Here is a 26,836-nt window from a genome sequence, read left to right on the forward strand (position 1 = left end):
CCCAAGTGCCACATCCATATGGATTTTAAATCCCTCCAGGGATGAGGACTCCAAACCTCCCTGGGCAGTTCCAATGCCTGACCACCCATTCCATGGGGGAATTCTTCCCAATATTCCAGCCTGAGGCTGCTCCCCTCACCCTGGGAGCACAGATTGACACCATTCCCTATTTTCTGACCTGGTCTGTCCCAATCCAGGCCAAGCTGTGGCATCCCAGCTGCAAGGGAAGTGTCTGTGTGGAGGCACAAAGCTCCAAGCGCAGGGAATTTTGGGGATTTTCAGGCTGAGGGAAGTTCTAACATGACACACCAGTGGCCACAGCAGATCTTCCGAGCAATCCAAGATGCAAATTCCATTTCAGTGCCATTTCAGAGGTTCCAGTGTGAACAGGGATGTGTTTTCCCTGGAATATCAGGAAGGAAATTCCATGTCCTTGGTGCTGCTCAGTTCATTAACAAGGGCAGGGGTTCAGTCTGGATTGTTCCTTTTGTTCTTCCGCTCAGCCAGAAGAGCTTTTCCTCAAGTTAGCCCAAGCCAGGAGTGCTGCCCAATCCAAGATGGATTTCCCATCCCTTCATCCCAGTTAAAGACAGCTTTTGCTTGGATCAACACCGGACACGTGGCCATCCTTTAAAACATGGAGTTTGGATGTATCACCCCAGTTCTCCGGAATCCAGAGAGGTTTGTTCATCCAGCAGGAACAGAACAGCTCCAATCCTCCCCAGGATTTCCCTCGGGGGCCTTTTGGGATGTTCCAACTTTCCCTTTTGAACGGCTGGAGGGAGGAAGGGCTCGGGAAGAGCTGGGCCAGGCCAGAGGGACACGAAACCTCTCCGGGGTGACAGCTCCAGCTCTCCCAGCCGCTGTCAGGGTCAGCTGAGCAGACCCCAGCAGTGTGAAAGTCCTCGTTCCCCCAGCCCGGCAGCCGAAGGAGGAGCCTGGAATGTGTCTGATTGTGTTTTCAAGGTTGTTTCTTTCTTCTGTCTAAACATTCTCTCTCTGACCTGCCCGGCTCTGCCCAGCAAGGAGGCCGTGGCCATCTGCCCTCGAGTCCTGGGCGGCCCCCACCTCATATACTCAAAACTACGTGTGTGTGTGTGTGTTTACAATTTATTACCAATTCCCATCACCCGTGTTAGACTGTGAATCTCTGCCTGAAACCAACAGAAAAGTGTCACCATCACTTGACGTGATGAGGACAAGAAAACTAAGAAGGGTCAGGACACACCCAAATCCCTCCATCTTGTCCCCTGAACCCCTTATCTTAAAAACCCCAAAATTTTACTTTTCCACCCTGTGCTGGTTCAAATATCACACCACTCAAACCCTCGTGGCTTGTAATTCCTCACACAGCACTGGCAGCTTTTCCAAGGGCTGAAATGGAAGCCTCAGGTGTTTTTGACTTGGTGCCAGGGTCTGGAGCCAGCCAGAGGGATGTCCTGGACATCCCGACAAGCCACTGCTGCTCCAGAGGGCAGGAAAAGCACAGGAACAAAGCTTCTCCCAAGATCCAGAGCCCGCGGGTTATCCGTGAGGGGCAGCAGCCAGCGGAGGGTCCCTGGCAGGGCAGGGAACTGGGGACCAGCCAAAGATCCGCTCCTTTGCCCGGTTTTCCGTGGCGTGGATTTTGTTTTCAGCTGGGAAAAAACCATCAAGCAACGGTGGATGTGTCCAGAGTTCATGGAGATGAGCAGGACCAGGCACAGATCCGGCCCTTCCCAAATGGAACAGCCCCTGCCACTGCTCCAAGGAATGTTCCAGAGCCTTCTGCCACTGCTCCAAGGAATGTTCCAGAGCCTTCTGTCCCTGCTCCAAGGAATGTTCCAGAGCCTTCTGTCCCTGCTCCAAGGAATGTTCCAGAGCCTTCTGTCCCTGCTCCAAGGAATGTTCCAGAGCCTTCTCCTGTCCCTGCTCCAAGGAATGTTCCAGAGCCTTCTGCCACTGCTCCAAGGAATGTTCCAGAGCCTTCTGTCCCTGCTCCAAGGAATGTTCCAGAGCCTTCTGTCCCTGCTCCAAGGAATGTTCCAGAGCCTTCTGTCCCTGCTCCAAGGAATGTTCCAGAGCCTTTTGTCACTACTCCAAGGAATGTTCCAGAGCCTTCTCCTGTCTCTGCTCCAAGGAACGTTCCAGGGCCTTCTCCTGTCCATGCTCCAAGGAACATTCCAGAGCCTTCTGTCCCTGTTCCAAGGAATGTTCCAGAGCCTTCTGTCACTGCTCCAAGGAATGTTCCAGAGCCTTCTGTCACTGCTCCAAGGAATGTTCCAGAGCCTTCTCCTGCCACTTCTCCAAGGACAGACCCAGAGCCCTTCTCCTGCCACAAAGAGGCTTTTCCACATCACCTTCATTCCTGCTGAAAACCTCCCGGCAACCTGAGCATCCCCAGATCCACCTGTCCCACCCTGAGCAGCTCTCCCTGATCCCAGATTTCCCAATGGGAATGAGCTGGGCCTAAAATCCTGATGAGGAAAGGGCAAGGAGCTCCTGGGCTGCCCAGGGGAGGTTGAACCTTTCAGACGCTGCAATGACAGAAAAGCTCAGCCCCTCGCTGATCCTGCTTGGGGTTACCCAGGATTAAGCCCCTGCATTCCAGAGGCCAAGAGATTCCCAAGGAAAGGGGCACTGATTCCAGACAGATCCTAAAAAGGGTGATAGCAGCTTCCTAAAGGGGTTCCAGGAGAGCTGGAGAGGGACTGGGGACAAGGGACAGAGGGACAGGAGGCAGGGAATGGCTCCCACTGGGAAAGGGGAGATTGGGCTGGGATCTTGGCAAGGAATTGCTGGCTGGGAGGGTGGGGAGGGGCTGGGCTGGAATTCCCAGATTTGCTGTGGCTGCCCCTGGATCCCTGGCAGTGCCCAAGGCCAGGTTGGACACTGGGGCTTGGCTCCACCTGGGACAGTGGGAGCTGTCCCTGCCATGGATGGGGATGGGGATGGGATTTAAGGCCCTTCCTACCCGACCCATTCCATGACTCCAGCACCCCTCAAAAACACCTTCCCCACACAAGACCCAAGCTGTTCCCAGGGAACTTCCCCCCAGGCATTCCCGGGAGCCGCGATGGAATCCCTAGAGCAGAAACCTCCCGTGTTCTTTCACCCGGCCTTTCCCTCAGTGCAATCCTCCCAGGGGACCCAAATCCTTGGATCTGGAGCTCCAGCCCCTCCTGCAGCTCCGGGGGGAGGCTGGGCCCGGCCGAGCCCCGTGCCCGGCACCGCTCCGGAGGATCCCGGCGCTCAACAATGGGGGATCTGTCAGAGCCCGGCCCGGCACCGGCCATCATCTGTTTCCCATAACTCCAGCTGACCTAAACTCCACGGGCTGAACAAGTAGCCTGTGTTTTTCATCTGGAAAACTCCGCGGAGCCGTTCCCGCTCCGGCCTCTCCCTCCCCTGCCGGAGCCAGGCTTTGGAGAAGTCACAAGAGTGATGGTGTCGACAGAGATTTCCTCGTTATCGCCAGCAGCAGCACCCAACGTTTTCACGTTGGGTTTTGGGTCTCCTGCCATCCCAGGAGCCCTGCAAGGCTGAACGCACCTGGATGTGTCTTTCTCCTCCACCTCTCCCTCCCCAAGGAAAATCCCACCCCGACACTTCCCGGTGTAAAAACGAGCGGAGCGTGATGCCGACCCCGCGCCTGTTTCATGATAAATTTAAAAATCCATTAAAACTTTATCAGGAACGAGCTGCCAGGGAAACAAACAGATTCAGGACGAGCCCCACAGGGTCTCCAGGCGAGGCCACCGTGTGGAAAAGCCCTGGAGGACACTGCTGGTGGGGAAAGCTCCATGTGCAGGCTCCGGGAAGGAGGGAAGGGAGCGCTGGGAATTGCTCACCAGCCTGGCAAGGGAGGATCCAACCCCCAGAGTTATCATCTCTGGTCAGGGCTCCCATCCATGAGGGGCAAAAAAAAATAACCTCCAATTAGGGGAAAAGCAGGATGAGTCCTTGAGGAGGATGAAGGGCAGGTCCGGAGGGAGGAGGAAGGAAAATGTAAGGAAGAGAACACAACCTGCAGCAAATCCCTCCTTTTTTCCACAGTGCTGTGGGGTTTAGGCTCCCTGAGAACTGAAAAGATCCCGAAATGGAGAAGTTTCCATGGGATGATGTGAGGTCAAAGCCCTTTGTTTTCCTCCTGTCCCAGGCAGGAGCCTCAGCTCACTCCCACAGCTCCGCCGCTAAATGTTTGGGTTGGAAAAAATCACATTTGCATCTTTATTATTGTGTTCTCCCCTGGCAGAACAAGGGGGGAACGCTCAGGGAGCAGGGAGAAATAAAAACAGGATAAACTCGTAAATAAACCTCCTGTTCCGAGCACACCCAGCTTGAGCTGCACCCTCTGTACCGGGACAGAAGTCAGGTCCTAGCGGCCCTTCTCCAGCTCGGGTTGTGCCCCTTTTTGAGGCAATAATCTGTAAAAACTGATCCAAACAGAAAATTCCAGATAAAGGGATGCTGTGGAGCCCACAGAGCCGCACAGGTCACACCCTGGGCAGCGGAAAGCACATCCTGGAAGTTGGGAGGGGAATGGCCAAGGAATGAGAGGGCTCTGGAAGGGATAGGACATCCAGAAAGACCCGGACAGGCGGGACAGTGGGAACGTCAGGAAGGTCAAAAAACCAAGTGGGAGGCCTGGCACCAGGGTCAGGGCAATGCCAGCACAAATCCAGGCTGGGAGGAGAAAGAAGGGATGGGGAGCAGCCCTGGGAGAGGGATTTGGGATGTTCTGGATGAGGCTGGAATGGCCCAGCCCAGACCCCCACCCCAGCCCAGGGCTGATCCCAAAGGAAAGGTGGGAATTGTGTCCCTGTGCCCACCTGCAGAGCTGCCCCAGCCCTGGGGCCAACAGCAGGAGGACGTGGAGCTGCTGGAGAGAGCCCAGAGGAGGCCCCGGAGCTGCTCCAGGGCTGGAGCCAGGCTGGGAGAGCTGGGAATGTTCCCCTGGAGAAGCGAAAAATCCAGGGAATGCTCAGAGCCCCTGAAGGGGCTCCAGGAGAGCTGGAGAGGGACTGGGGACAAGGGACAGAGGGACAGGAGCCAGGGAATGGCTCCCAGTGGGAAAGGGGAGATTGGGCTGGGATCTTGGCAAGGAATTCCTGGCTGGGAGAGGGGAAAGCCCTGGCACAGGGTGCCCAGAGCAGCTCTGGCTGCCCCTGGGCTTGTCCCAACCAATTCCAAGCAATTCCAATGAGTTCCATCCAGCTCCAACCAGCTCCAGCTGGACCCAGACAGTCCCTGGCTGTCGCGGTGTCCCAGGGCCCTTTGTGACACGGGGCCGTGCCATGCCCAGAGCCCTTTGTGACCTTGGGGACACTGCCAGGAACGCCCCTCCCTCAGGAGGCCGCACTTCCCGGGATCCCCCAGAGGATCCCCCAAGCCCTCTGAGGCTCAGGATCACGGAGATGGCGGAGAAAGCAAATCCCAAATCCCAGCCCAAGAAGGGGCAGGCGACCCGCCAGAGGAGGGGCCAGGTGAGGGAGGGGACAGGAGGGGACACAGGGAGGGATGGGGGACAGGGATGGGATGGGTTGGGATGGGATGGGATGGGCCAAGGACTGCTCCCCACAGCTCCTACCTGCAGGTGGGACACAGGGAATGACAGGTGGGACACAGGGAACAAACCACAGGTGAGACACAGGAAAAAAAAAAAAAAGAGATGGGACACAGGGAATGACAAGTGGGGACATATAGGGAATTTCAGGTGGGACATAGAGAGCCACACGTGGGATATAGGGAACTGCAGGTGGGACACTGGGAATAACAAGTGGGACACAGCAGACGGAGATGGGGCACGAGGAAACAACCACAGGTGGGACACAGGGAGGTAAAGGTGGGACACAGGTACAGGTGGGACACAGGGAACAAAAGAAGTGGGACACAGGGAGCCACAAGTGGGACATGGGAACCGCAGGTGGGACACAGGGAACAACCAGAGATGGGACACAGGGAAAAAACCACAGGTGGGACACGGGGAACAACCGGAGATGGGACACAGGGAAAAAACCACAGGTGGGATGTGGGGAACAACTGGAGATGGGACACAGGGAAACAACCACAGGTGGGACACAGGGAACAACTGGAGAAGGGACACAGGGAAAAAACCACAGGTGGGACACAGGGAACAACCGGAGATGGGACACAGGGAAAAAAACACAGGTGGGACATGGAGAACAACTGGAGATGGGACACAGGGAAAAAAACACAGGTGGGACATGGAGAACAACTGGAGATGGGACACAGGGAAAAAAACACAGGTGGGACACGGGGAACAACCAGAGATGGGACACAGGGAATGGCAGGTGGGACATGGAGAACAACCGGAGATGGGACACAGGGAATGGCAGGTGGGATGTGGGGAACAACTGGAGATGGGACACAGGGAATGGCAGGTGGGACATGGAGAACAACTGGAGATGGGACACAGGGAATGGCAGGTGGGACATGGAGAACAACTGGAGATGGGACACAGGGAAACAACCACAGGTGGGATGTGGGGAACAACCAGAGATGGGACACAGGGAATGGCAGGTGGGACATGGAGAACAACCGGAGATGGGACACAGGGAATGGCAGGTGGGATGTGGGGAACAACTGGAGATGGGACACAGGGAATGGCAGGTGGGACATGGAGAACAACTGGAGATGGGACACAGGGAATGGCAGGTGGGACACTGGCAGGTAAAGGTGAGACACAGGTACAGGTGGGACACAGGAACAAACCACAGGTGGGACAGGGACAGCTGAAGGTGGCACATCCAGGGCACCAGGGCCAGTCCCCCCGTGGGATGAGGCTGCCAGGGCCACCCAGCCCGGAGAGCCCGTGGGACGCTGGGAGCCACCACGGAGCCCTTGGGAGACCCCTGGAGATGGCACCGAACGCCTTCCCCAGGCGACGGCAGCCAGGGCCACCCTCACTCGCCCTCTGTCCCCTGCAGGTGGCCGTGCCCCACGCCAGGCCGGCCCAGGAGGTGACAGCGCCTGCCCGGCCCGCGCGCGACCCCGGCACCGGCCACCGGCCGCTGCCCCCTGCGCTGGCAGCGCCCCTGACCGCTCCTGGCCGGAGCAGGGCCCCGGCCAGCGGCCACCGCCCGCGTGTCCCCAGCGGCCAGGACAGCCCGGGGATGGCCACGGCCACGCGGGGCCAGGCAGGGGACCCTGGGGACAGCACGGAGCCGGCCCAGTGCAGGGTCAGGGTGGCCCGGCTGACCGAGGCCGGGCTGAGGCAGCTGGGGGGGATCTCCAGGCACCAGCGGACCCTGGAGTGGCTGGAGAGCACCTTCGCCAGCAGAGCCGAGGTCGTGGCCGAGCTGCAGGAAGAGCTGGATGGATTCTGGGAGTTCCAGGAGCGTGAGAAGAATTAGGGTGGAAAAGGCCCCTGAGATCATCGAGTCCAACCGGACCAAACTCCACCACGGCCGCCAGGGCCACGTCCAGCCCCTCCCTGGACACCTCCACCACTCTGAGGGACAGGCACCAAAGGGGAAGCTGAGAAGGCAGAGCCAGACCCTGCTCAGGACAAGCTGAAATACAGGAATTCCCACGGGAATTCCCAGGAAAAGCCCTTTTCCCCGTGAGGATGACCCACCACTGGGACAGGCTGCCCAGAGAAGCTGCGGAGCTCCATCCCAACGGGATGTGGACCCGAGAAGCTCCTGTAGCTCCGTGGGGAGCTGGACATGGTGATCTCCAGAGCTTCCCTCCAACCTTGGTCCGTGGTGCTGTGAGGAGGGGGACACCTTCCCTATGGAGCTTCTGGATGTGCTCCAGGGACCACGGAATGGCTTGGCCTGGAAGGAACCTTGGAAACCACCCAGTTCCACTGCCTGCCGTGGGCAGGGACACCTTCCATTACCCAAAGTTCCTCCAAGCCCCGTCCAACCTGGCTGTGAGCGCTTCCAGGGTCTAGAAACAAAACTAAGATGAACCTTCCCACCCAACACCTGTGGAAAACACGTCCTGGAGCATCCCAATAAAGAGCTTTTACACAGATCCGCCCTTGTCCTTTGGTTAATACCTGAAACCATGACAAGATGCAACAGGAGCAGCTTTTCAAGCCTCTGGTTTTCCCAACAAGTTCGTATCCTGAAGGATTCCGTGGGGTTTCAATCCCACACCACAACCACAGCCGGGGCAAGACGGAGTCAGGAGAGGGGATTTAAGGGAAGAGCCAAATCCCTGCTCCCCACACAGCCCCCGTGGGCCACGCCGAGGCTGCGAGGAGATGATTCAGCCCCCACAAAAAGGTGAAACCCGAAGATCAGAAGTCCCCCAGACCTCCAGCTCCCACCTTCAAACCATAAAAGAGCTGCTTTTCTCCACAGCCAAACCCCGTGGATTCCAAAGGATCCACGGAAAACCCTCTCCGAGGGCAGCGCCGCCCTTGGGAACATCCCCAACCTTTGTGTACAGCGATTTCGGAGCTTTCCCATCCCTTTCCACACAACACGACCCCGAAACCCCTTTTTTTTTTTTTTTGTGGGAGTTTCTCCCATTCCCGCTGCTCCGGCCGCTCCCGGAATGCGACGGCAGCGTTTGTTCATTGTGCAGATCCAGCCTGGCTTCCAGGTTTTCCTGAACAAAGGACTGAAACAGGGGGGAATATGCGTCAGAAGCCCGTCCTGGACGTTGCTCACCCTTTTTTTCCTGCACAAATATTTGTAAACACGTGGAGAATTCGTGTCCAGCCGGCTTCGGGACCCTTCATAAAACCAGGGATTTATTGCAAACAGGATGGGAATCATTTCCCAGCTCCCGGTGCTTATAGGGCTTTAGGATGAGAAACATAAAGAGCAGGAAAAGAGCGGCTGCAGCTGGGCTCCGAGCCCTGCTGGAGAGGGATGGAACAGGGATTTACAGCTCCAGAGGCCCCCACAAACCCCCTCCCAAAAAATAAAATAAAGGCTGGAGTTTCTGGGCTGCACAGGAGAATCCCCCGGGGTTTCTTTATGGATGGAGGTTCAGGGATAGGCTGAGCTCAGCTGAGCTGAGCCCAAGGATCTTCCAGGAGTGCTCAGCCTGGAGAAGAGGTTCAGGGGGGACCCTGTGGCTCTGCACAAGTCCCTGGCAGGAGGGGACAGCCAGGGAGGGTCAGGATCTGCTCCCAGGGAACAGCAGGAGAATGGAAGCGGCCTCAAGCTGTGCCAGGGGAGGTTTAGGATGGAAATTTGGGGAAATTCCTCATGGAAAAGGCTGTCCAGCCCTGCAGGGATCTCCAAGCCCTGTGGATGTGGCACTTGGGGACATGGGACCGCGGTGGCCCTGGCAGGGCTGGACTGGGTGACCTCAGAGGGCTTTTCCAACTTCAACAATTCCATGATTTGATGATCTAAAGGCTCTCCTTGCAATCTCGGAGTTCCTGGCTGACACATCCTCGTTTCCCATGCAGAGGGACAGAACCCTCCCAGCTTTCCTTCCCTCCGTGCTCTATTCCTGTCATTTTTCCATGATTCCCACAGCTGGAGCCAACGCCACTATGGGCAAGACCTCAAATTTCAGGGATAATCAGGAAAAACTGGAACTGCTCCCCAGTGTCGGATTTGGGTCTTCCAATGTCCCCAAGGAGTGGCACAGAGAGAGACTTTGGTTCATTTTTAGGAGCCAAAATAAGCCCTAAATGTGGAATACCAGCATCAGTCCAGCGGGACTGGGGCAGCTGGGGAAGGAGAGGAGGGAGAAGGCTGAGGAAGCACATCCAATCCCAGATTCCAGAACAGATGGATCCAGGATCCTCTTGGAAACGCTCGGCAAACCAGAGCAAGGGACAAAATGCAAAAGGAGGAATCAAAATCAATGAAATGGGAAAAAAATTCCACAGAGGGTGGTCAAATGTTGGAGCTGAGAGGCTGGGCAGCCTCCAGCCTTGGAGAGCCTCAAAATTTACATGGAAAAGGCTCGGAGATTCCTGATTTTACTCCAAATTCAGCAAATTTAGACTTGGACCAACTTTTCCACGAGCTGTTCCAATCTGAATTGGGTGCCCCTGCCACTGGGATTAGATGGGATTGAAGGTCCCTTCAACCCAAACCATTCCGTTATGGTTGGAATCCACATCCAGAGGATGAGAAAAGAGTGGGAATTCACCACTTCCCTTTGTGCTAAACTGAGTTTTACCTTAGAACACGAACGTTCTCCAGGGAAATTCCTTCCAAATCACTTCACTTCCACCCCTATCACTTGTTTTTTTTTGAGATATCTCCCTTCTGGACACCACCACAGAGTCCTCTGGGGCAGCTGAGGCGTTTTCCAAACATTCCTGGGACCCTCCTGAGCCCCAAAGCCCGGAAACAGCAAATCTTGGGAAGAGCCTTCCCACGCCTGCACAATGCGAGGAGCGGGGCTGGAATTGAGAGTGGTTCAGCTGGACCCTGAACAAGGTGAACATTCCCAACAAAATCCCCATTGCCTTGGAGCTCCCTGCATCCAGCAGCTCCAGAGTGGCTAAAATGCCTGCAAAAAGTCCTTGGAAATGAGTGGGGAAAGGTGAATGGTGCAGTAAAGGTTGAAAAAAATGATGGGAGAAATTCCAGAACTTTCAGTCCCTGAGCTGAGTCCTCCTCAGACAGAATTCCAGGAGAATGGAGGAGAAGGGGAGTGGGGAGAACCAGGACATATTTAAGCAGGAGTTATGCCAATGATGTGCTGGCACAGCAGGATTTGGGGATGCAGAGGGAAAGCAGAGGGTGTCCCTAACCTTAGCCAGCATTTAATTCTTTTAATTCTTAAAATATTTCTTTTCCACAATATTCCCGAACCTAAACGTGGACGTGCCTGTAGGGATGCGGCACAGCTGGATAAATAAATAATTAGTGGGGGGGGTCAGCTCCAGAGGGTTGGGATCAAGGAGTTCAGGGAGTCACCCCAAATGGAGCTGGTGACCTCGGGGACACGTCCGGCTCCGCTCCGCTGGCAGCGACCTGGAGGAGCCACAGGGGGACTTCCAGGAGCTCCTCAGTGATTCCAACCAAAAGGGGAAAGTCCCAGGATCATGGAATGATTGGAAAAGATCAGAAAAGGTCTTTAAGGTCATTGGGTCTGACCATCCCCACACAGCCAGGGCCACCACTGCCCCATGTCCCCAAGTGCCACATCCACAGGGCTGTGAAATCCCGCCAGGAGTGGGGACGCCACCCCTGCCCTGGGCACTTCCAAGAGCTTTCCAGGAGGAATTTCCCCAGTGCCCACCCCGAGGCTCCCCTGAGGCCGTTCCCTCTCCTCCTGTCCCTGTTCCCTGTTCCCAGCCCGACCCCCCGGCTGTCCCCTCCTGGCAGGAGCTGTGCAGAGCCACAAGGTCCCCCCTGAGCCTCCTTTGCTCCAGGCTGAGCCCCTTCCCAGCTCCCTCAGGAATTCTCCAGCCCCTTCCCAGCTCCCTCAGGAACTCTCCAGCCCCTTCCCAGCTCCCTCAGGAACTCTCCAGCCCATTCCCAGCTCCCTCAGGAACTCTCCAGCCCCTTCCCAGCTCCCTCAGGAACTCTCCAGCCCCTTCCCAGCTCCCTCAGGAACTCTCCAGCCCCTTCCCAGCTCCCTCAGGAACTCTCCAGCCCCTTCCCAGCTCCCTCAGGAACTCCCCAGCCCCTTCCCAGCTCCCTCAGGAACTCCCCAGCCCCTTCCCAGCTCCCTCAGGAACTCTCCAGCCCCTTCCCAGCTCCCTCAGGAATTCTCCAGCCCTTTCCCAGCTCCGTTCCCTGCCCTGGCCACGCTCCAGCCCCTCCAGGGCTCTCCAGAGCTGTCCCAGCACTGGAGCTGCCCCAGCAGTGCCAGCACAAGGGACAAGGACAGGGCAGGACAAGTTCTCAGAGAGGTTCTGGAGTCTTGGAGGTTTTTAACACAAGATGGGATAAAGCCCTGAACAGCCTGGGCTGATCTCAGAGCTGCTTCCATGGAATCATGGAATGGTTTGGGTGGGAAGGGACCTGAGAGCTCATCCAGCCCCATCCATGGGCAGGGACAGCTGCTCCAGTCCCAGGTGGATCCAAGCCCAGTGTCCAACCTGGCCTTGGGCACTGCCAGGGATCCAGGGAGAGCCACAGCAAATCTGGGAATTCCAGCCCAGCCCCTCCCCACCCTCCCAGCCAGCAATTCCTTCAAAAGATCCCAGCCCAATCTCCCCTTTCCCAGTGGGAGCCATTCCCTGCCTCCTGTCCCTCTGTCCCTTGTCCCCAGTCCCTCTCCAGCTCTCCTGGAGCCCCTTCAGGGACTCTGAGCATTCCCTGGATTTTTCCCTTCTCCAGGGGAACATTCCCAGCTCTCCCAGAGCAGAGGGGCTCCAGAATCCTGGAATGGGTTGGGTTGGGAGGGACCTTAAATCCCATCCCATTCCAAGGGACAGCTCCCAGTGTCCCAGGTGGATCCAAGCCCAGTGTCCAACCTGGCCTTGGGCACTGCCAGGGATCCAGGGGCAGCCACAGCAAATCTGGGAATTCCAGCCCAGCCCCTCCCCACCCTGCCAGCCAGGAATTCTCTCCCAATATCCCACCTCTCCCTCATTCCAGGAGGTCAGACCAGAAACCCCCTCGAGGTCCCTCCCCAGGGAGTGATCCCATGAACACCAAACACATTCCATCCATTTCCCCCAGTCGGGGCAAACAGGGCTGCCCTCTGAGAGCGGGATGGGATTGAGGGGATGAAAGCAGCCCTAAATCCAAACCCCCAGGATATTCCCAGCCCTGGGAACGCTCTGCTGCTCCCCGTCCCCTCAGCTGAGGAGGAGTCTGCATCCGGGCTATTGCAGGAAAACCTCCCTGAGTCAGGGTGGGTTTTTTATTTTTTCCCCCCCCCGATTTTCCACGTCTGTTTTCCAAGGGGAATATTTCAAGCCCTGTGATCCTATCAGGCCGGCCCCCGACACCAACACTGATTTCTCCGCCGCCGCTTTGATCGAAGCCAAGCGCTTTTCTCCCGGGGGAGGGAAAAAAAAAAAAAAAAAAAAAGAAATAATAATAATAAAAAAAAAAAAGGAGGTCAGGGGGTTAAAAGAGCGCTGTGACAATTCCCAAAGTTCAATCTGCTGCCACCAGGGCCCGGCGCGGGCCAGGCTCCATTAGCACGTAGGACAGGGTGGTTATCACAGGTCACTGACACCGGCCCGCTCTAATGGCTTTTCCTGTGGCCTTATCAATGCCGTGCACAAAGTGGCTCCCCCCAGCCTTCCCCTATGATCTCAGAGCTCTGTTTACAGCTATCTCCAGGCACCAGGCACCAGACGCTGAGAAATGCCAGGACACGGCCACGGGACAGGCTGCAAAGTGCCTGAGATGAACAAGGAGTCACCAGAGAGGGAGATTTTTTTTTTTTTTTTCCCACTGTGTGACCCGCTCCTTTCCAAAAAAAAAAAAAAAAAAAAAAAAAAAATAAAAAAAAAAGTTTTCGTGTTCTCAAGGAAAACTCGACAAGCCCCAGCTCTGAAACAGAAGAACCACAGAGTTTCCATGGTGGGGTTTGTGTTGCGCTGTGGAACAAAAGGAACAAGTGGTGCTACAAAGGGAAAAAAGGTTTGGTTTCATCTGAAAGGCAGGGCTGGGTGGCTCTCATTGCTGGAGCTGTGGGTCCCAAAGGAGAACTTCAATTGTTTTGCCCCCTCTGCAAAGCACAAATATTTTTGGTGAGCCCCTGAGAGGGTGGGGAGGGAGTGGGAGCCACCCCCCCTTCCCAATCCCACCCCGAAAGAGCAGGAAAAGGAGGATTTGGGCAGGCAGCACCAGCAGCTGTGAGAGGAATTAAAATTATTCCAGTGCAGGCAGCACCAGCAGCATCACACCTGTGAGAGGAATTAAAATTGTTCCAGTGCAGGGCTGGGAGGAGAACCAGGACCCACGGGATCCCCCATTTCCAATGGAATCTGCTCCAGGTGGGAATTCCACAGGTTCACCTTGAGCCCAGGGACCCCTGAGCAGCTCCTGCAGCAAAACCTTGTGATTCCAGGGATGATCCCAAAAGAAAACCTTGTTTCTCCTCCCAGGGCTGTGCTGGCTGGGCACTAGGAGATAAAAAACTTGTCCTTGCCTAAAATTCCCAAGGAGAGCTGTTCCAAAAGGATACAGACTATCCACCCTGACAAGATATTCCTACTTGGACTGTTTGCAGTAAAATAGGGGGGTTATTGTTAACTGTACTTTTCTTTTTTTTTTACCTTTTTAATGCATTTTGTGCATCAAAGCAGCTCGAGGGTTGGGGGAGAGGCGGCACAGATAAAAATGTCAGTGGTGAGATAGGACAAATTTATAGTAAATCCCTGTCAGCTCCCATTTATCTAAATTATCCAGCTCTGGATTCTCCAGAAATCCTTCAGCAGCTCCAGTTTTTAAGGCTGTTTTTACCTCAGAATCCGCTCCCTTTTTCTTTCTGCCTCGTTGCCTCTGGTTTTGGACACTTGTTGTTTCCCCTAAAATGACCCCTTTGTAGCTGGGATCAAAGAGCTGGGAGTGTCAATCCCAGTGTCTTCAGGAACATGTGAAGAACCTCAAAGTAATTGGGAAGCAATTAGCACAGAGCTAAAAAAACCCACCCCGCCGAGGCAGAGCCTAAATGAGCACTAACAGGCACCAGCCCCGCTCAGGGAAGAGTTTAAGGGACTTAAATCACCCTCAGCTGCCTCCTGACAACTTTTTGGGAGCACCTTCAGTGCAGCCCACTCTGCCTTGAGTTTTTTTGTCTCTTTATTTTTTTTTTTTTCATTCCTTTCTGCTTTGGGTTCACCCTTTGCTTTCTGCCTGGCTTGCAGCTTAGGGGAAACATGAAACACAAAACTGCTTTTCATTTTCTGTTGTGTAAAGCGAAGCCATCCCATGTCTTGGCCTGGAAATCCAAGGCACCCGGCAGCTGCTGAGATGCTCCTGCAGATAAACCAGCTGGCCCAGGCCTCACCTCTCCTCCTTTATTTTGGGTATCGATCAAAGCAGCCCCAGCATTACACAGATTTTGGTCAGAGGCAACGTAAAATATCAATGGTGAAATCACGCTCTGGGTTTGCTCTTTAGGTCACAATATTGCCATTTTCCACAGCTCCTCTGCCCACAGGGGATGGAGCTGATGCCACCGGCCCAGGCTGCAGGTGAGAGGCCTGAGATAGGCCAGGCCTGCTGAGCTCGGCCTGGGCTGGGCCTAGGGTCAGCTCAAACCAGGCCAGGCCTTGCCCAGCTGATCCCAAAATCTCTGCATTTGCTGCCAGTGCTCCTCTAAACCTTTCACTGGTTTGGGATGGAGGCACCCTGAAGATTTTGGGATGTTTTATCCCAGATTTAAGAGATCCAAACCCTTCCCGTGCTCATCGCTCCCTCAGGCAGCCCCTTCCTCCACAGGAAAATAATGGGGATGAACAATCCCATAAAACATCCCAGGAGAGCCTGAAATGGCTGAACAGAAACTGGGCTGGGCTTAGGGCTCAGGGTCAGCTCAAACCAGGCCAGGCCTTGCCCAGCTGACCCCAAAATTCCCATCTTAGACTTTCTGCCAGTGCCCTCCTTAAATAGTTCACAGATTCCCAGACTGGTTTTGGATGGAGGCATCCTGAAGATTTTGGGATGTTTTATCCCAGATTTCAGAGATCCAAACCCTTCCCATGCTCATCTCTCCCTGAGGCAGCCCCTTCCTCGCCAGGAAAGGAATTGGGATGAACAATCCCATAAAACATCCCAGGAGAGCCTGAAATGGCTGAACAGAACCTGGGCCAGGCTTAGGGCTCAGGGTCAGCTCAAACCAGGCCAGACCTTGCCCAATTGATCCCAAAATTCCCATCTTAGACTTTCTGCCAGTGCCCTCCTTAAATCATTCACAGATTCCCAGACTGGTTTGGGATGGAGGCATCCTGAAGATTTTGGGATGCTTTATCCCAGAGATCCAAACTCTCCTGCCTCCCATCTCTCCCTCAGGCAGCCCCTTCCTCCCCAGGAAAACAACTGGGATGAACAATCCCATAAAACATCCCAGGAGAGCCTGAAATGGCTGAACAGAACCTGGGCCGGGCTTAGGGCTCAGGGTCAGCTCAAACCAGGCCAGGCCTTGCCCAGCTGATCCCAAAATCTCTGCATTTGCTGCTGGTGTCCCTCCTAAACCTGTCACTGGTTTGGGATGGAGGCACCCTGAAGATTTTGGGATGTTTTATCCCAGATTTCAGAGATCCAAACCCTTCCCATGCTCATCTCTCCCTGAGGCAGCCCCTTCCTCCCCAGGAAAGGAATTGGGATGAACAATCCCATAAAACATCCCAGGAGAGCCTGAAATGGCTGAACAGAACCTGGGCTGGGCTTAGGGCTCAGGGTCAGCTCAAACCAGGCCAGGCCTTGCCCAGCTGACCCCAAAATTCCCATCTTAGATTTTCTGCCAGTGCCCTCCTTAAATCATTCACAGATTCCCAGACTGGTTTGGGATGGAGGCACCCTGAAGGTTTTGGGATGTTTTATCCCACAGATCCAAACCCTTCCCATGCTCATCTCCCCCTGAGGCAGCCCCTTCCTCGCCAGGAAAGGAATTGGGATGAACAATCCCATAAAACATCCCAGGAGAGCCTGTCCTGCCCCGCAGCCGCCACCACGCCAAGGTCCAGCTCTCAATTAACCCCCGCCTGACCTTCCTTCACTTTCTTTCCCCCTGCTCTGCCCTTCCTGCCAAAGTTCAGCGTTTCCTGGAAAAGTCTCCGTGCCTGTTGGATGTTGTCCTTCGCCTTGGTTGCCGAGGGAAGGATTTGCAGGATTTACAGGTGCCTGGCCCCCTCTGGAAGCCCATGACCGCGGGCTGACCCCCCGGTACAATATGTGAACTCCTGCCCTGCTGATAAGGCTGCCAGATAGGAGCAGGAGTTTGCAAATAATCCTTTGGGAATTTATAAGCAGCGCAGCCATAAAACCGAGGTGACTGGAAGGTCGATTTCACTAAAAATAATAAATATCTCAATGTTTATTCAACGTGGGCCTTTTTAACTGCAGGCCAAGCTCTGAGATAACGCCATTGTAAATGACAAATATTGGGAGTTTTGGGGAACTATTACATTATGATCCTTCCGTCTGACACTGCCGGGGCCGTTCCCTCGATGCTGTGCAGGATCTCTGACATTGCTCCACCCGAGCTGGGCCTAGAAAGCCAGGCCAGGATCCAGGCTCAGGTCAGCAAAAGGGCAATTTGCTGCTCAGGGGGTTTTGTGTCCTGCTCCCGGCTCCCTAAAACACCTTCCCCAGAGCTGAGCTCTGATTTCTGCTCGTTGTTAGCTCGCGTTCCTGTTTGTAGGGTCTGGGCTGGGGATGAACAGGAGGAATGGGAACAGGGGCAGGAATGGGAGCAGGGATGGGAATGGGAGCAGGGGCAGGAATGGGAGCAGGGATGGGAATGGGAGCAGGGGCAGGAATGGGAGCAGGGATGGGAATGGGAGCAGGGGCAGGAATGGGAACAGGGACAGGAATGGGAACAGGGGCAGGAATGGGAGCAGGGGCAGGAATGGGAGCAGGGATGGGAATGGGAGCAGGGATGGGAATGGGAGCAGGGGCAGGAATGGGAGCAGGGATGGGAATGGGAGCAGGAACAGGAATGGGATCAGGGGCAGGAATGGGAGCAGGAACAGGAATGGGAGCAGGGATGGGAATGGGAGCAGGGATGGGAATGGGAGCAGGGACAGGAATGGGAGCAGGGGAAGGAATGGGAGCAGGGGCAGGAATGGGAGCAGGGACAGGAATGGGAGCAGGAACAGGAATGGGAGCAGGGATGGGAATGGGAGCAGGGATGGGAATGGGAGCAGGGACAGGAATGGGAGCAGGGGAAGGAATGGGAGCAGGGGCAGGAATGGGAGCACGGGCAGGAATGCGAACAGGGGCAGGAATGGGAGCAGGGATGGGAATGGGAGCAGGGGCAGGAATGGGAACAGGGGCAGGAATGGGAGCAGGGGCAGGAATGGGAACAGGGGCAGGAATGGGATCAAGGGCAGGAATGGGAATAGGGGCAGGAATGGGAACAGGGACAGGAATGGGAGCAGGAGCAGGAACAGGAATGGGAGCAGGGATGGGAATGGGAGCAGGAGCAGGAACAGGAATGGGAGCAGGGATGGGAATGGGAGCAGGGGCTGGTGCCAGCTCAGGGTGGGGACAGAGCTGCTGGCACTGAGCTCCTGCCCTGCTTGAACCTCTCCACGGAATCCCTGAGGCTGGAAAAATCCCCTGGGACTGAATCCAACCATCCCCAGCCCTGTCCTGTGTCCCCAAGCGATGCCTCAGGTTTGAGCTTTTCTGTTTTTCAGGTTCTGTGCTGCTTCTGAGCTTCACATCAGGGGATGGAGAGCTCTCTTTGGAAAGCAGGGAGACAAAACAATTCCTTCTCCAGCTGGGCACCAAGGACAAATGACCCAAAGCTCAGGCCCAGGAGCACAAACAGCGTGGGCTGGAGAGAGAAAAACAAGCAGGATGGGAGTGCCTGGGCTAAAGCTGGAATGGGACAATGAAGTGCAAGGTGCAAATGGAGCAGAGCTGATCCCAGTGAGAGCCCCCGGGAGCGCTCGTGCATTTTGGGACCATTTGGGTTCATCCTGGGTGCAGCCCTGGCTGGGCTCTGGTGCTGCCCAAGGCGGATCCACAGAGGAGGTCCTTTTCATAAATTAAAATAAAATAAAATAAAATAAAATAAAATAAAATAAAATAAAATAAAGTAAAATAAAATGAAATAAAATAAAATAAAATAAAGTAAAATAAAATAAAATAAAATAAAATAAAATAAAATAAAATAAAATAAAATAAAATTAAGTAAAATAAAATAAAGCAAAATAAAATAAAATAAAATAAAATAATCCTTCTTTATTCTGTCGTTCTGTCCAGCCTCTGCTGGACAAGGGCCAGCACAAGGCAGCACAAGGGCCACGTCCCTGCAGGGATGGGAACTGCTGGAAAACCCTTTCCACGAAGGAATTTTCCCAAAGCCTGACCTGAACCTCCCCTGGCCATTCCCTCTCATCCCATCCCATGTTCCCGCTGTCCCTTGAAGGGACACCACCACCACCATTCCCACCTCCAGAAGGAGACAATCCCAGCCAGATCCATCCCATGGATCTGCTGCTTCCCCCGACACATTCCTGAGGATCAATCCCTCTTTCTGATTAAAAAGTGAAGCAGCAAGACAAAAAAAAAAAAAAACAAACCCAGTGCAGAAACAAGCCCATTTCTGTTATGTGAAGCAAAGCAATTCCATGTCTTGGCCTTGAAATCCATGGAATGCGACCATTTGGAATGGTCAAAACTGCCCCATCCACCAGCAGGAGCTGCTGACCCTCCTCAGAACACCTTTGTGAACAATCACACCAGCAAATCCAGCAAAAATCCAAATTCAATCCAAATTAAGTCCATATTAAATCCATATCAAATCCAAATTAAATCCATAATAAACCTGTACTAAACCCACATTAAATCCATATCAAATCCAAATTAAATCCATAATAAACCTGTATTAAATCCATATTAAATCCATATCAAATCCAAATTAAATCCATAATAAACCTGTATTAAATCCATATTAAATCCATATCAAATCCAAATTAAATCCATAATAAACCTGTATTAAACCCATATCAAATCCATATCAAATCCATATCACACTCACACCCTCGTGTCAAACCGAGGCCTGGCAGCCCCTCCAATGGGATTCCCAACCCCATCTCCACGATCCATGTTTCTCCCTGAAGTTTCCCCAAATAAAGTGGCACTTTCAGCCTCCCTCCCCCCCCAGCCTTTCAGCTCCCTCCTAATTCCCAATTAACAAACTCCTGCTCCAGCTCCCAGCTCCGCCTGGAGAGCTGGGATATCCCTCCAAGATAAACACAGCCACACATTCTGGGGAGGGGAACTTCTCATTCCAAGAAAATCTCACGGCAACGTGGCCAATTGACCTAATTATGAACAGATGAGGGGCACACAAAGATGTTTTATAGGAACGGGGTTTCTGACAGTTCTTTTCCTTCAGCAAACTCGTGTGGATCGCTGGAGACGCCGGGAACTGGGAAACAATTCCCTCCCCAGGCTGGCAAGGGAGGAAAGCTGGCAACACGGAGCTCCTTTCATCTCCTGCCTGGGATTTGGGTTTCCCAACCACAGGGGAAGAGCCCCACAACAGCTCCTGGGCTCCCAAGGCCCTGGAAAAGGGATGCAGGTTCCTGGGAATGGCAAAACCAAGGCCCAGATGCTGCTGGAAGCATCCCTGAAACCCAGAGTTGGAGCACAAGTTCCAAAGGTCCCTAAAAAGGGATGAGGCTCCACAAGTTCCTTGGAATGGCAGATTCAGGGCTTGGATGCTCCTGGAAACATCCTCGAAATTCAAAGTTGGAGGATGAGCTCCAGATGTCCCTAGAAAGGGATGAGGCTCCACAGGATCTTTGGATCAGGAGATTCAAGGCATGGATATATTCCCAAAATTAAAATTTGGAGGGTGAGCTCCCAAGACCCAGGAAAAGGGAAGAGACTCCACAAGTTCTTTGGAATGGCAGATTTAGGGCATGGATTCTGCTGGAAACATCCTCAAAATTCGAAGCTGGAGGTTGAGATCCAGATGTCCCTAGAAAGGGATGAGGCTCCACAGGTTCTGTGGATCAGGAGACTCAAGGCTCGGATGCTTCCCTGAAACACAGAGTGGGAGGGTGAGCTCCAAAGACCCTGGAAAAGGGATGGGACTCCACAAATTCCTTGGAATGGCAGATTCAGGGCTTGGATGCTCCTGGAAACATCCTCGAAATTCAGAGTTGGAGGATGAGCTCCAAATGTCCCTAGAAAGGGATGAGGCTCCACAGGATCTTTGGATCAAGGAATTCAAGGCTCGGATGCTTCCCTGAAACACAGAGTGGGAGGTTGAGATCCAAAAGCCCTGGAAAAAGGATGAGACTCCACAAATTCCTTGGAATGGCAGATTCAGGGCTTGGATGCTCCTGGAAATATCCTCAAAATTCAAAGTTGGAGGTTGAGCTCCAGATGTCCCTAGAAAGGGATGATGCTCCATAAGTTCTTTGGAATGGCAGATTCAGGGCATGGATTCTGCTGGAAACATCCTCGAAATTCAAACTTGGAGGATGAGCTCCAGATGTCCCTAGAAAGGGATGGGGCTCCACAGGATCTTTGGATCAGGAGATTCAAGGTATGGATATATTCCCAAAATTAAAATTTGGAGGGTGAGCTCCTAAAGCCCTGGAAAAGGGAAGAGACTCCACAAGTTCCTTGGAATGGCAGATTCAGGGCTTGGATGCTCCTGGAAACATCCTCGAAATTCAGAGTTGGAAGATGAGCTCCAAATGTCCCTAGAAAGGGATGAGGCTCCACAGGATCTTTGGATCAAGAAATTCAAGGCTCAGGTGAATCCCCAAAATTAAAATTTGGAGGGTGAGCTCCCAAGGCCCAGGAAAAGGGATGCAGGTCCCTGGGAATGGTAAAATCAAGGCCCAGATGCTGCTGGAAGCATCCCTGAAACCCAGAGTTGGATCACGAGTTCCAAAGGTCCCTAAAAAGGGATGAGGCTCCTCCACAGGTTCTGTGGATCAGGAGATTCAAGGCTCGGATGCTTCCCTGAAATTCAGAGTTGGAGGTCGAGCTCCAGATGTCCCTAGAAAGGGATGAGGCTCCACAGGATCTTTGGATCAAGGAATTCAAGGCATGGATGTATTCCCAAAATTAAAATTTGGAGGGTGAGCTCCCAAGGCCCTGGAAAAGGGATGCAGGTTCCTGGGAATGGCAAAATCAAGGCCCAGATGCTGCTGGAAGCATCCCTGAAACCCAGAGTTGGAGCACGAGTTCCAAAGGTCCTTAAAAAGGGATGAGGCTCCTCCACAGGTTCTGTGGATCAGGAGATTCAAGGCTCGGATGCTTCCCTGAAACACAGAGTGGGAGGTTGAGATCCAAAAGCCCTGGAAAAACGATGAGACTCCATAAATTCCTTGGAATGGCAGATTCAGGGCTTGGATGCTCCTGGAAACATCCTCAAAATTCAAAGTTGGAGGTTGAGCTCCAGATGTCCCTAGAAAGGGATGATGCTCCATAAGTTCTTTGGAATGGCAGATTCAGGGCATGGATTCTGCTGGAAACATCCTCGAAATTCAAACTTGGAGGATGAGCTCCAGATGTCCCTAGAAAGGGATGAGGCTCCACAGGATCTTTGGATCAAGGAATTCAAGGCATGGATGTATTCCCAAAATTAAAATTTGGAGGGTGAGCTCCTAAAGCCCTGGAAAAGGGAAGAGACTCCACAAGTTCCTTGGAATGGCAGATTCAGGGCTTGGATGCTCCTGGAAACATCCTTGAAATTCAGAGTTGGAGGTTGAGCTCCAAATGTCCCTAGAAAAGGATGGGGCTCCAGAGGATCTTTGGATCAAGGAATTCAAGGCTCGGGTGAATCCCCAAAATTAAAATTTGGAGGGTGAGCTCCCAAGGCCCTGGAAAAGGGATGCAGGTCCCTGGGAATGGTAAAATCAAGGCCCAGATGCTGCTGGAAGCATCCCTGAAACCCAGAGTTGGAGCACGAGTTCCAAAGGTCCCTAAAAAGGGATGAGGCTCCACAAGTTCCTTGGAATGGCAGATTCAGGGCATGGATGCTCCTGGAAACATCCTCGAAATTCAAAGTTGGAGGTCGAGCTCCAGATGTCCCTAGAAAGGGATGAGGCTCCACAGGATCTTTGGATCAAGGAATTCAAGGCATGGATGTATTCCCAAAATTAAAATTTGGAGGGTGAGCTCCCAAAGCCCTGGAAAAGGGAAGAGACTCCACAAGCTCCTTGGAATGGCAGATTCAGGGCTTGGATGCTCCTGGAAACATCCTCGAAATTCAGAGTTGGAGGATGAGATCCAAATGTCCCTAGAAAGGGATGAGGCTCCACAGGATCCTTGGATCAGGAGATTCAAGGCTCGGATGCTGCTGGAAACATCCCAAAATTCCCAGTTCAAAGTTGGAGGATGAGCTCCAAAGGTTCCTTATCTGCCTTCCTTACAAATTGATATTTTAAAAAATCAATGTACGCAGAATTCCCAGGAGCCAGCCTGTGGAAACAGGAGCTCTCTGGGACGGCTCCAAGGAACCATTTTCAGTCAAAAAACAAACTCCCGGCACAATCTGCGGGAATTTTCCCCTCAGGAATCTCAGAGTGATCCGGGCAAGGGTGGATTTGGGGATGGCAGCAAAGCTGCTCCTGTCAGACGGAGCTGGCAGGGCAGTGAAGGTCTCCAAGGTGCAGCAAATGATCCATTTCTGAGGAATTCCACCCCAAAACTCCTCCATTTCCATGGAACAGCAAAATTAGCTGTGGCCAAAGAAGAATTCTTGGAGAAAACAGCATCAGAATCCGACTAATTCCTGCCCTAAACTCTCCCATTTTTCAGGGAATAACAAAATTGCTGCATCCAAAAAAAGTATTCTTGGAGAAAGCAGCATCAGAATCCAAACAATTTCTCCCCCCAAACGCCTCCATTTGTACGGAATGACAAAGTTACTGAATCCAAAGAATCCTTGGAGGAAATGGTATCAGAGAATCCAACCAATTCCTGCCCAAAATTCTCCCATTCCCACAGAATAGTTCATTTTCCTTGGAAAAAAAGCAGCAGAATCCAAACAATTCCTGCTCAAAATTCTCCCATTCCCACAGAATAATTAATTTTCCTTGGAAAAACAGCATCAGAATCCAACCAATTCCTGCCCAAAACTCCTCCATTCCCATGGAATATTGAAATTACTGCATCCAAAAAAAGTATTGCTGGAGAAAACAGCATCAGAACCCAACTAATTCCACCCCAAAATTTCTCCCATTTCCATGGAATAATGGAATTAATGAATCCAAAGGATTCCAGGATGAAAACAGCATCAGAATCCAACCAATTCCTGCCCAAAAATCTTCCATTTCTATGGAATATTGAAATTACTGGATCCAAAATATTGTTGGAGCAAACAGCATCAAAACCCAACTAATTCCACCCCAAAATTCTCCCATTTCCATGGAAAAACAAAGTTAATGAATCCAAAGAATTCTTGGAACAAACAGCATCAGAATCCAACCAGTTCCTGCCCAAATTTCTCCCATTTCCATGGAAAAGCAAAGTTAATGAATCCAAAGAATTCTTGGAACCAACAGAGCCAGAATCCAACCAATTCCTGCCCAAATTTCTCCAATTTCAATGGAATAATGGAGTTAATGAATCCAAAGGATTCCTGGAGGAAACAGCATCAGAATCCAACCAATTCCTGCCCACAATTCCTCCATTTTGAAGGAATAATGGAATTACTGGATCCAAAGAGGAATTTGTGGAGAAAACAATGTCAGAATCCAAACAATTCCTGCCCAAATTTCTCCCATTTCAATGGAATAATGGAGTTAAGGAATCCAAGGGATTCCTGGATTAAAACAGCATCAGAATCCAACCAATTCCTGCCCAAAAATCTTCAATTTCTATGGAATATTGAAATTACTGGATCCAAAATATTGTTGGAGCAAACAGCATCAGAACCCAAACAATTCCTCCCCAAAATTCTCCCATTTCCATGGAAAAACAAAGTTAATGAATCCAAAGAATTCTTGGAACAAACAGCATCAGAATCCAACCAATTCCTGCCCACAATTCCTCCATTTTCAAGGAATAATGGAATTACCGGATCCAAAGAGGAATTTGTGGAGAAAAAAAATGTCAGAATCCAACCAATTCCTCCCCAGAATTCTCCCATTTCCATGGAATATTGAAATTACTGGATCCAAAATATTGTTGGAGCAAACAGCATCAGAACCCAACCAATTCCTCCCCAAAATTCTCCCATTCCCATGGAAAAAATGAAATTAATGACTCCAAAGAATTCTTGGAGCCAACAGCAGGAAAATCCTGGATTCACTCACCAGGACGGAGTAGATGTGGAGGCATCGATAGACCGGGGAGAAATCCACCAAATCCTGGGCTCCAGGCACCTAAAACAGGGAGAAAATCCATGAAAAACGTGGGAAACCCACCAAAAAAACATGGGCGAGGAAGTAAAACGGCAAGGAATTTAATTATGGGTGAATGGAGCACTAAAATATGACAGAGAGACAAGTGAAATCCTAAAAAAAATCACATTTAAATTAGTTTGTCGCTCAAAAAAAATCACATTTAGCCGAATGAAACTATTAAAAGAAATAAAATTTAAATAAATGTCACTAAAAATCCCATCCAGGTGAGTGCAACTCACAAAAATTTCATTTATAAATAAGTAGAACTGCAAAAAATGTAAATATGGGCAAGTGGAATTCGAAAATATGACAGAGAGACAAGGGAAATCCTATAAAAAAATCACATTTAAATTAGTTTGTCACTCCAAAAAATCATATTTATGTGAATGAAACTATGAAAAAAATTGAATTTAAATAAGCATCACTCTAAAAATCCCTTCTAGCCGAGTGCAACTCACAAAAATTTCATTTATAAATAAGTAGAACTGCAAAAAATGTAAATATGGGCAAGTGGAATTCGAAAATATGACAGAGAGACAAGTGAAATCCAATAAAAAATCACATTTAAATAAGTTTGTCGCTCCAAAAAAAGTAACATTTAGCAGAATGAAACTATTAAAAGAAATAAAATTTAAATAAATGTCACTAAAAATCCCATCTAGGTGAGTGCAACTCACAAAAATTTATTTATAAATAAGTAGAACTGCAAAAAATGTAAATATGGGTAAGTGGAACTCGAAAATATGACAGAGAGACAAGGGAAATCCTATAAAAAATCACATTTAAATTAGTTTGTCACTCCAAAAAATCACATTTATGTGAATGAAACTATGAAAAAAATTGAATTTAAATAAGCATCACTCTAAAAATCCCTTCTAGCCGAGTGCAACTCACAAAAATTTCATTTATAAATAAGTAGAACTGCAAAAAATGTAAATATGGGTAAGTGGAACTTGAAAATATCACAGAAAGACAAGTGAAATCCAATAAAAAATCACATTTAAATAAGTTTGTCGCTCCAAAAAAAGTAACATTTAGCAGAATGAAACTATTAAAAGAAATAAAATTTAAATAAATGTCACTAAAAATCCCATCTAGGTGAGTGCAACTCACAAAAATTTCATTTATAAATAAATAGAACTGCAAAAAATGTAAATATGGGTAAGTGGAGCACTAAAATATCACATGGAGAGAAATTAAACCTTTAAAAAAAATCAAATATAAATAAATGTCACTCTAAAAAAAAAACATTTGGGTAAATGAAACTATAAAAAATCATTTAAATTGTATTTGTTTTATCATAAATTGTGGTAAAAATATAATTTTTTTCCAAATATTTTCTCAGGAATTATATAAATGTCACGTTTAGGTGAGTGCAACTCTAAAAAAAATTCAAATTTAAATAAATCCCGTGCTAAAAAAAAAAAAAAATCACATTTAGGGAAATGAAACTCTAAAAAAGCCACACCTAAATCAGTGTAACTCCAAAAAAAATCACTTTTTGGTGAGCGTAGATCTAAAAAAATTCCAATTTAAATAAATTCTACTCTAAAAAAAAATCACTTTTAGGTGAGTATCACTCTTAAAAATTCAAATAAAACTAAATTCCACTCTAAAAATCACATTTCAGCTCGATAAAATCTCCTATAAATTAATGCTACTCTAAGAAATCAAATTTAGGTGAATGAAAATAAATTATTTAAAAAAAAACCTAAATCAAAAAAAATCACATCTTTATCACCAAAAAAATCACTTTTAGGTGAGCGTAGGTCTAAGAAATGCTAATATTAATTATTTAATATTAATATTAATATTTTATTATCAAATTTTAAATATTAAATTAATTAAATATTAAATTTTGCCAGTGGAAAAAAAAAGAAGCCCCTTTTAGGTGAGTGCAACTCTAAAAAATTCAAATATAAATAAATTCCACTCTAAAAA

The 26,836-nt window shown here is 50.8% G+C and overlaps 2 protein-coding genes and 1 long non-coding RNA gene across 4 annotated transcripts in view; 1 reads left to right on the top strand and 2 right to left on the bottom strand.

The window, feature by feature from the left end:
* The window catches only part of EXOC6B (exocyst complex component 6B), a 332,472-nt gene that overhangs the window by 150,801 nt on the left and 154,835 nt on the right, over nt 1-26,836 (bottom strand). For both annotated transcript variants that reach the window (XM_053941959.1, XM_053941958.1), the window contains one exon: nt 24,806-24,874. In XM_053941959.1, coding sequence (XP_053797934.1) covers nt 24,806-24,874 — 69 coding nt within the window. The remainder of the gene's footprint in view (nt 1-24,805; nt 24,875-26,836) is intronic.
* LOC128787660 (uncharacterized) lies at nt 4,196-5,238 on the bottom strand. Its single transcript, XR_008430778.1, has 2 exons — nt 4,812-5,238; nt 4,196-4,415 (listed from the first exon to the last, which is right to left on the bottom strand). It is a non-coding gene; the product is annotated as an uncharacterized LOC128787660 (long non-coding RNA).
* Nucleotides 5,267-7,983, top strand: LOC128787657 (translation initiation factor IF-2-like). The gene is made up of 2 exons (XM_053941960.1): nt 5,267-5,465; nt 6,930-7,983. The coding sequence occupies exons 1-2, from the start codon at nt 5,277-5,279 to the stop codon at nt 7,353-7,355; spliced, it is 615 nt and encodes a 204-aa protein (XP_053797935.1). The 5' UTR covers nt 5,267-5,276; the 3' UTR covers nt 7,356-7,983.

The sequence above is a fragment of the Vidua chalybeata genome, chromosome 4, assembly GCF_026979565.1.
Source record: "Vidua chalybeata isolate OUT-0048 chromosome 4, bVidCha1 merged haplotype, whole genome shotgun sequence".
Classification (NCBI taxonomy): Eukaryota; Metazoa; Chordata; class Aves; order Passeriformes; family Viduidae; genus Vidua; species Vidua chalybeata.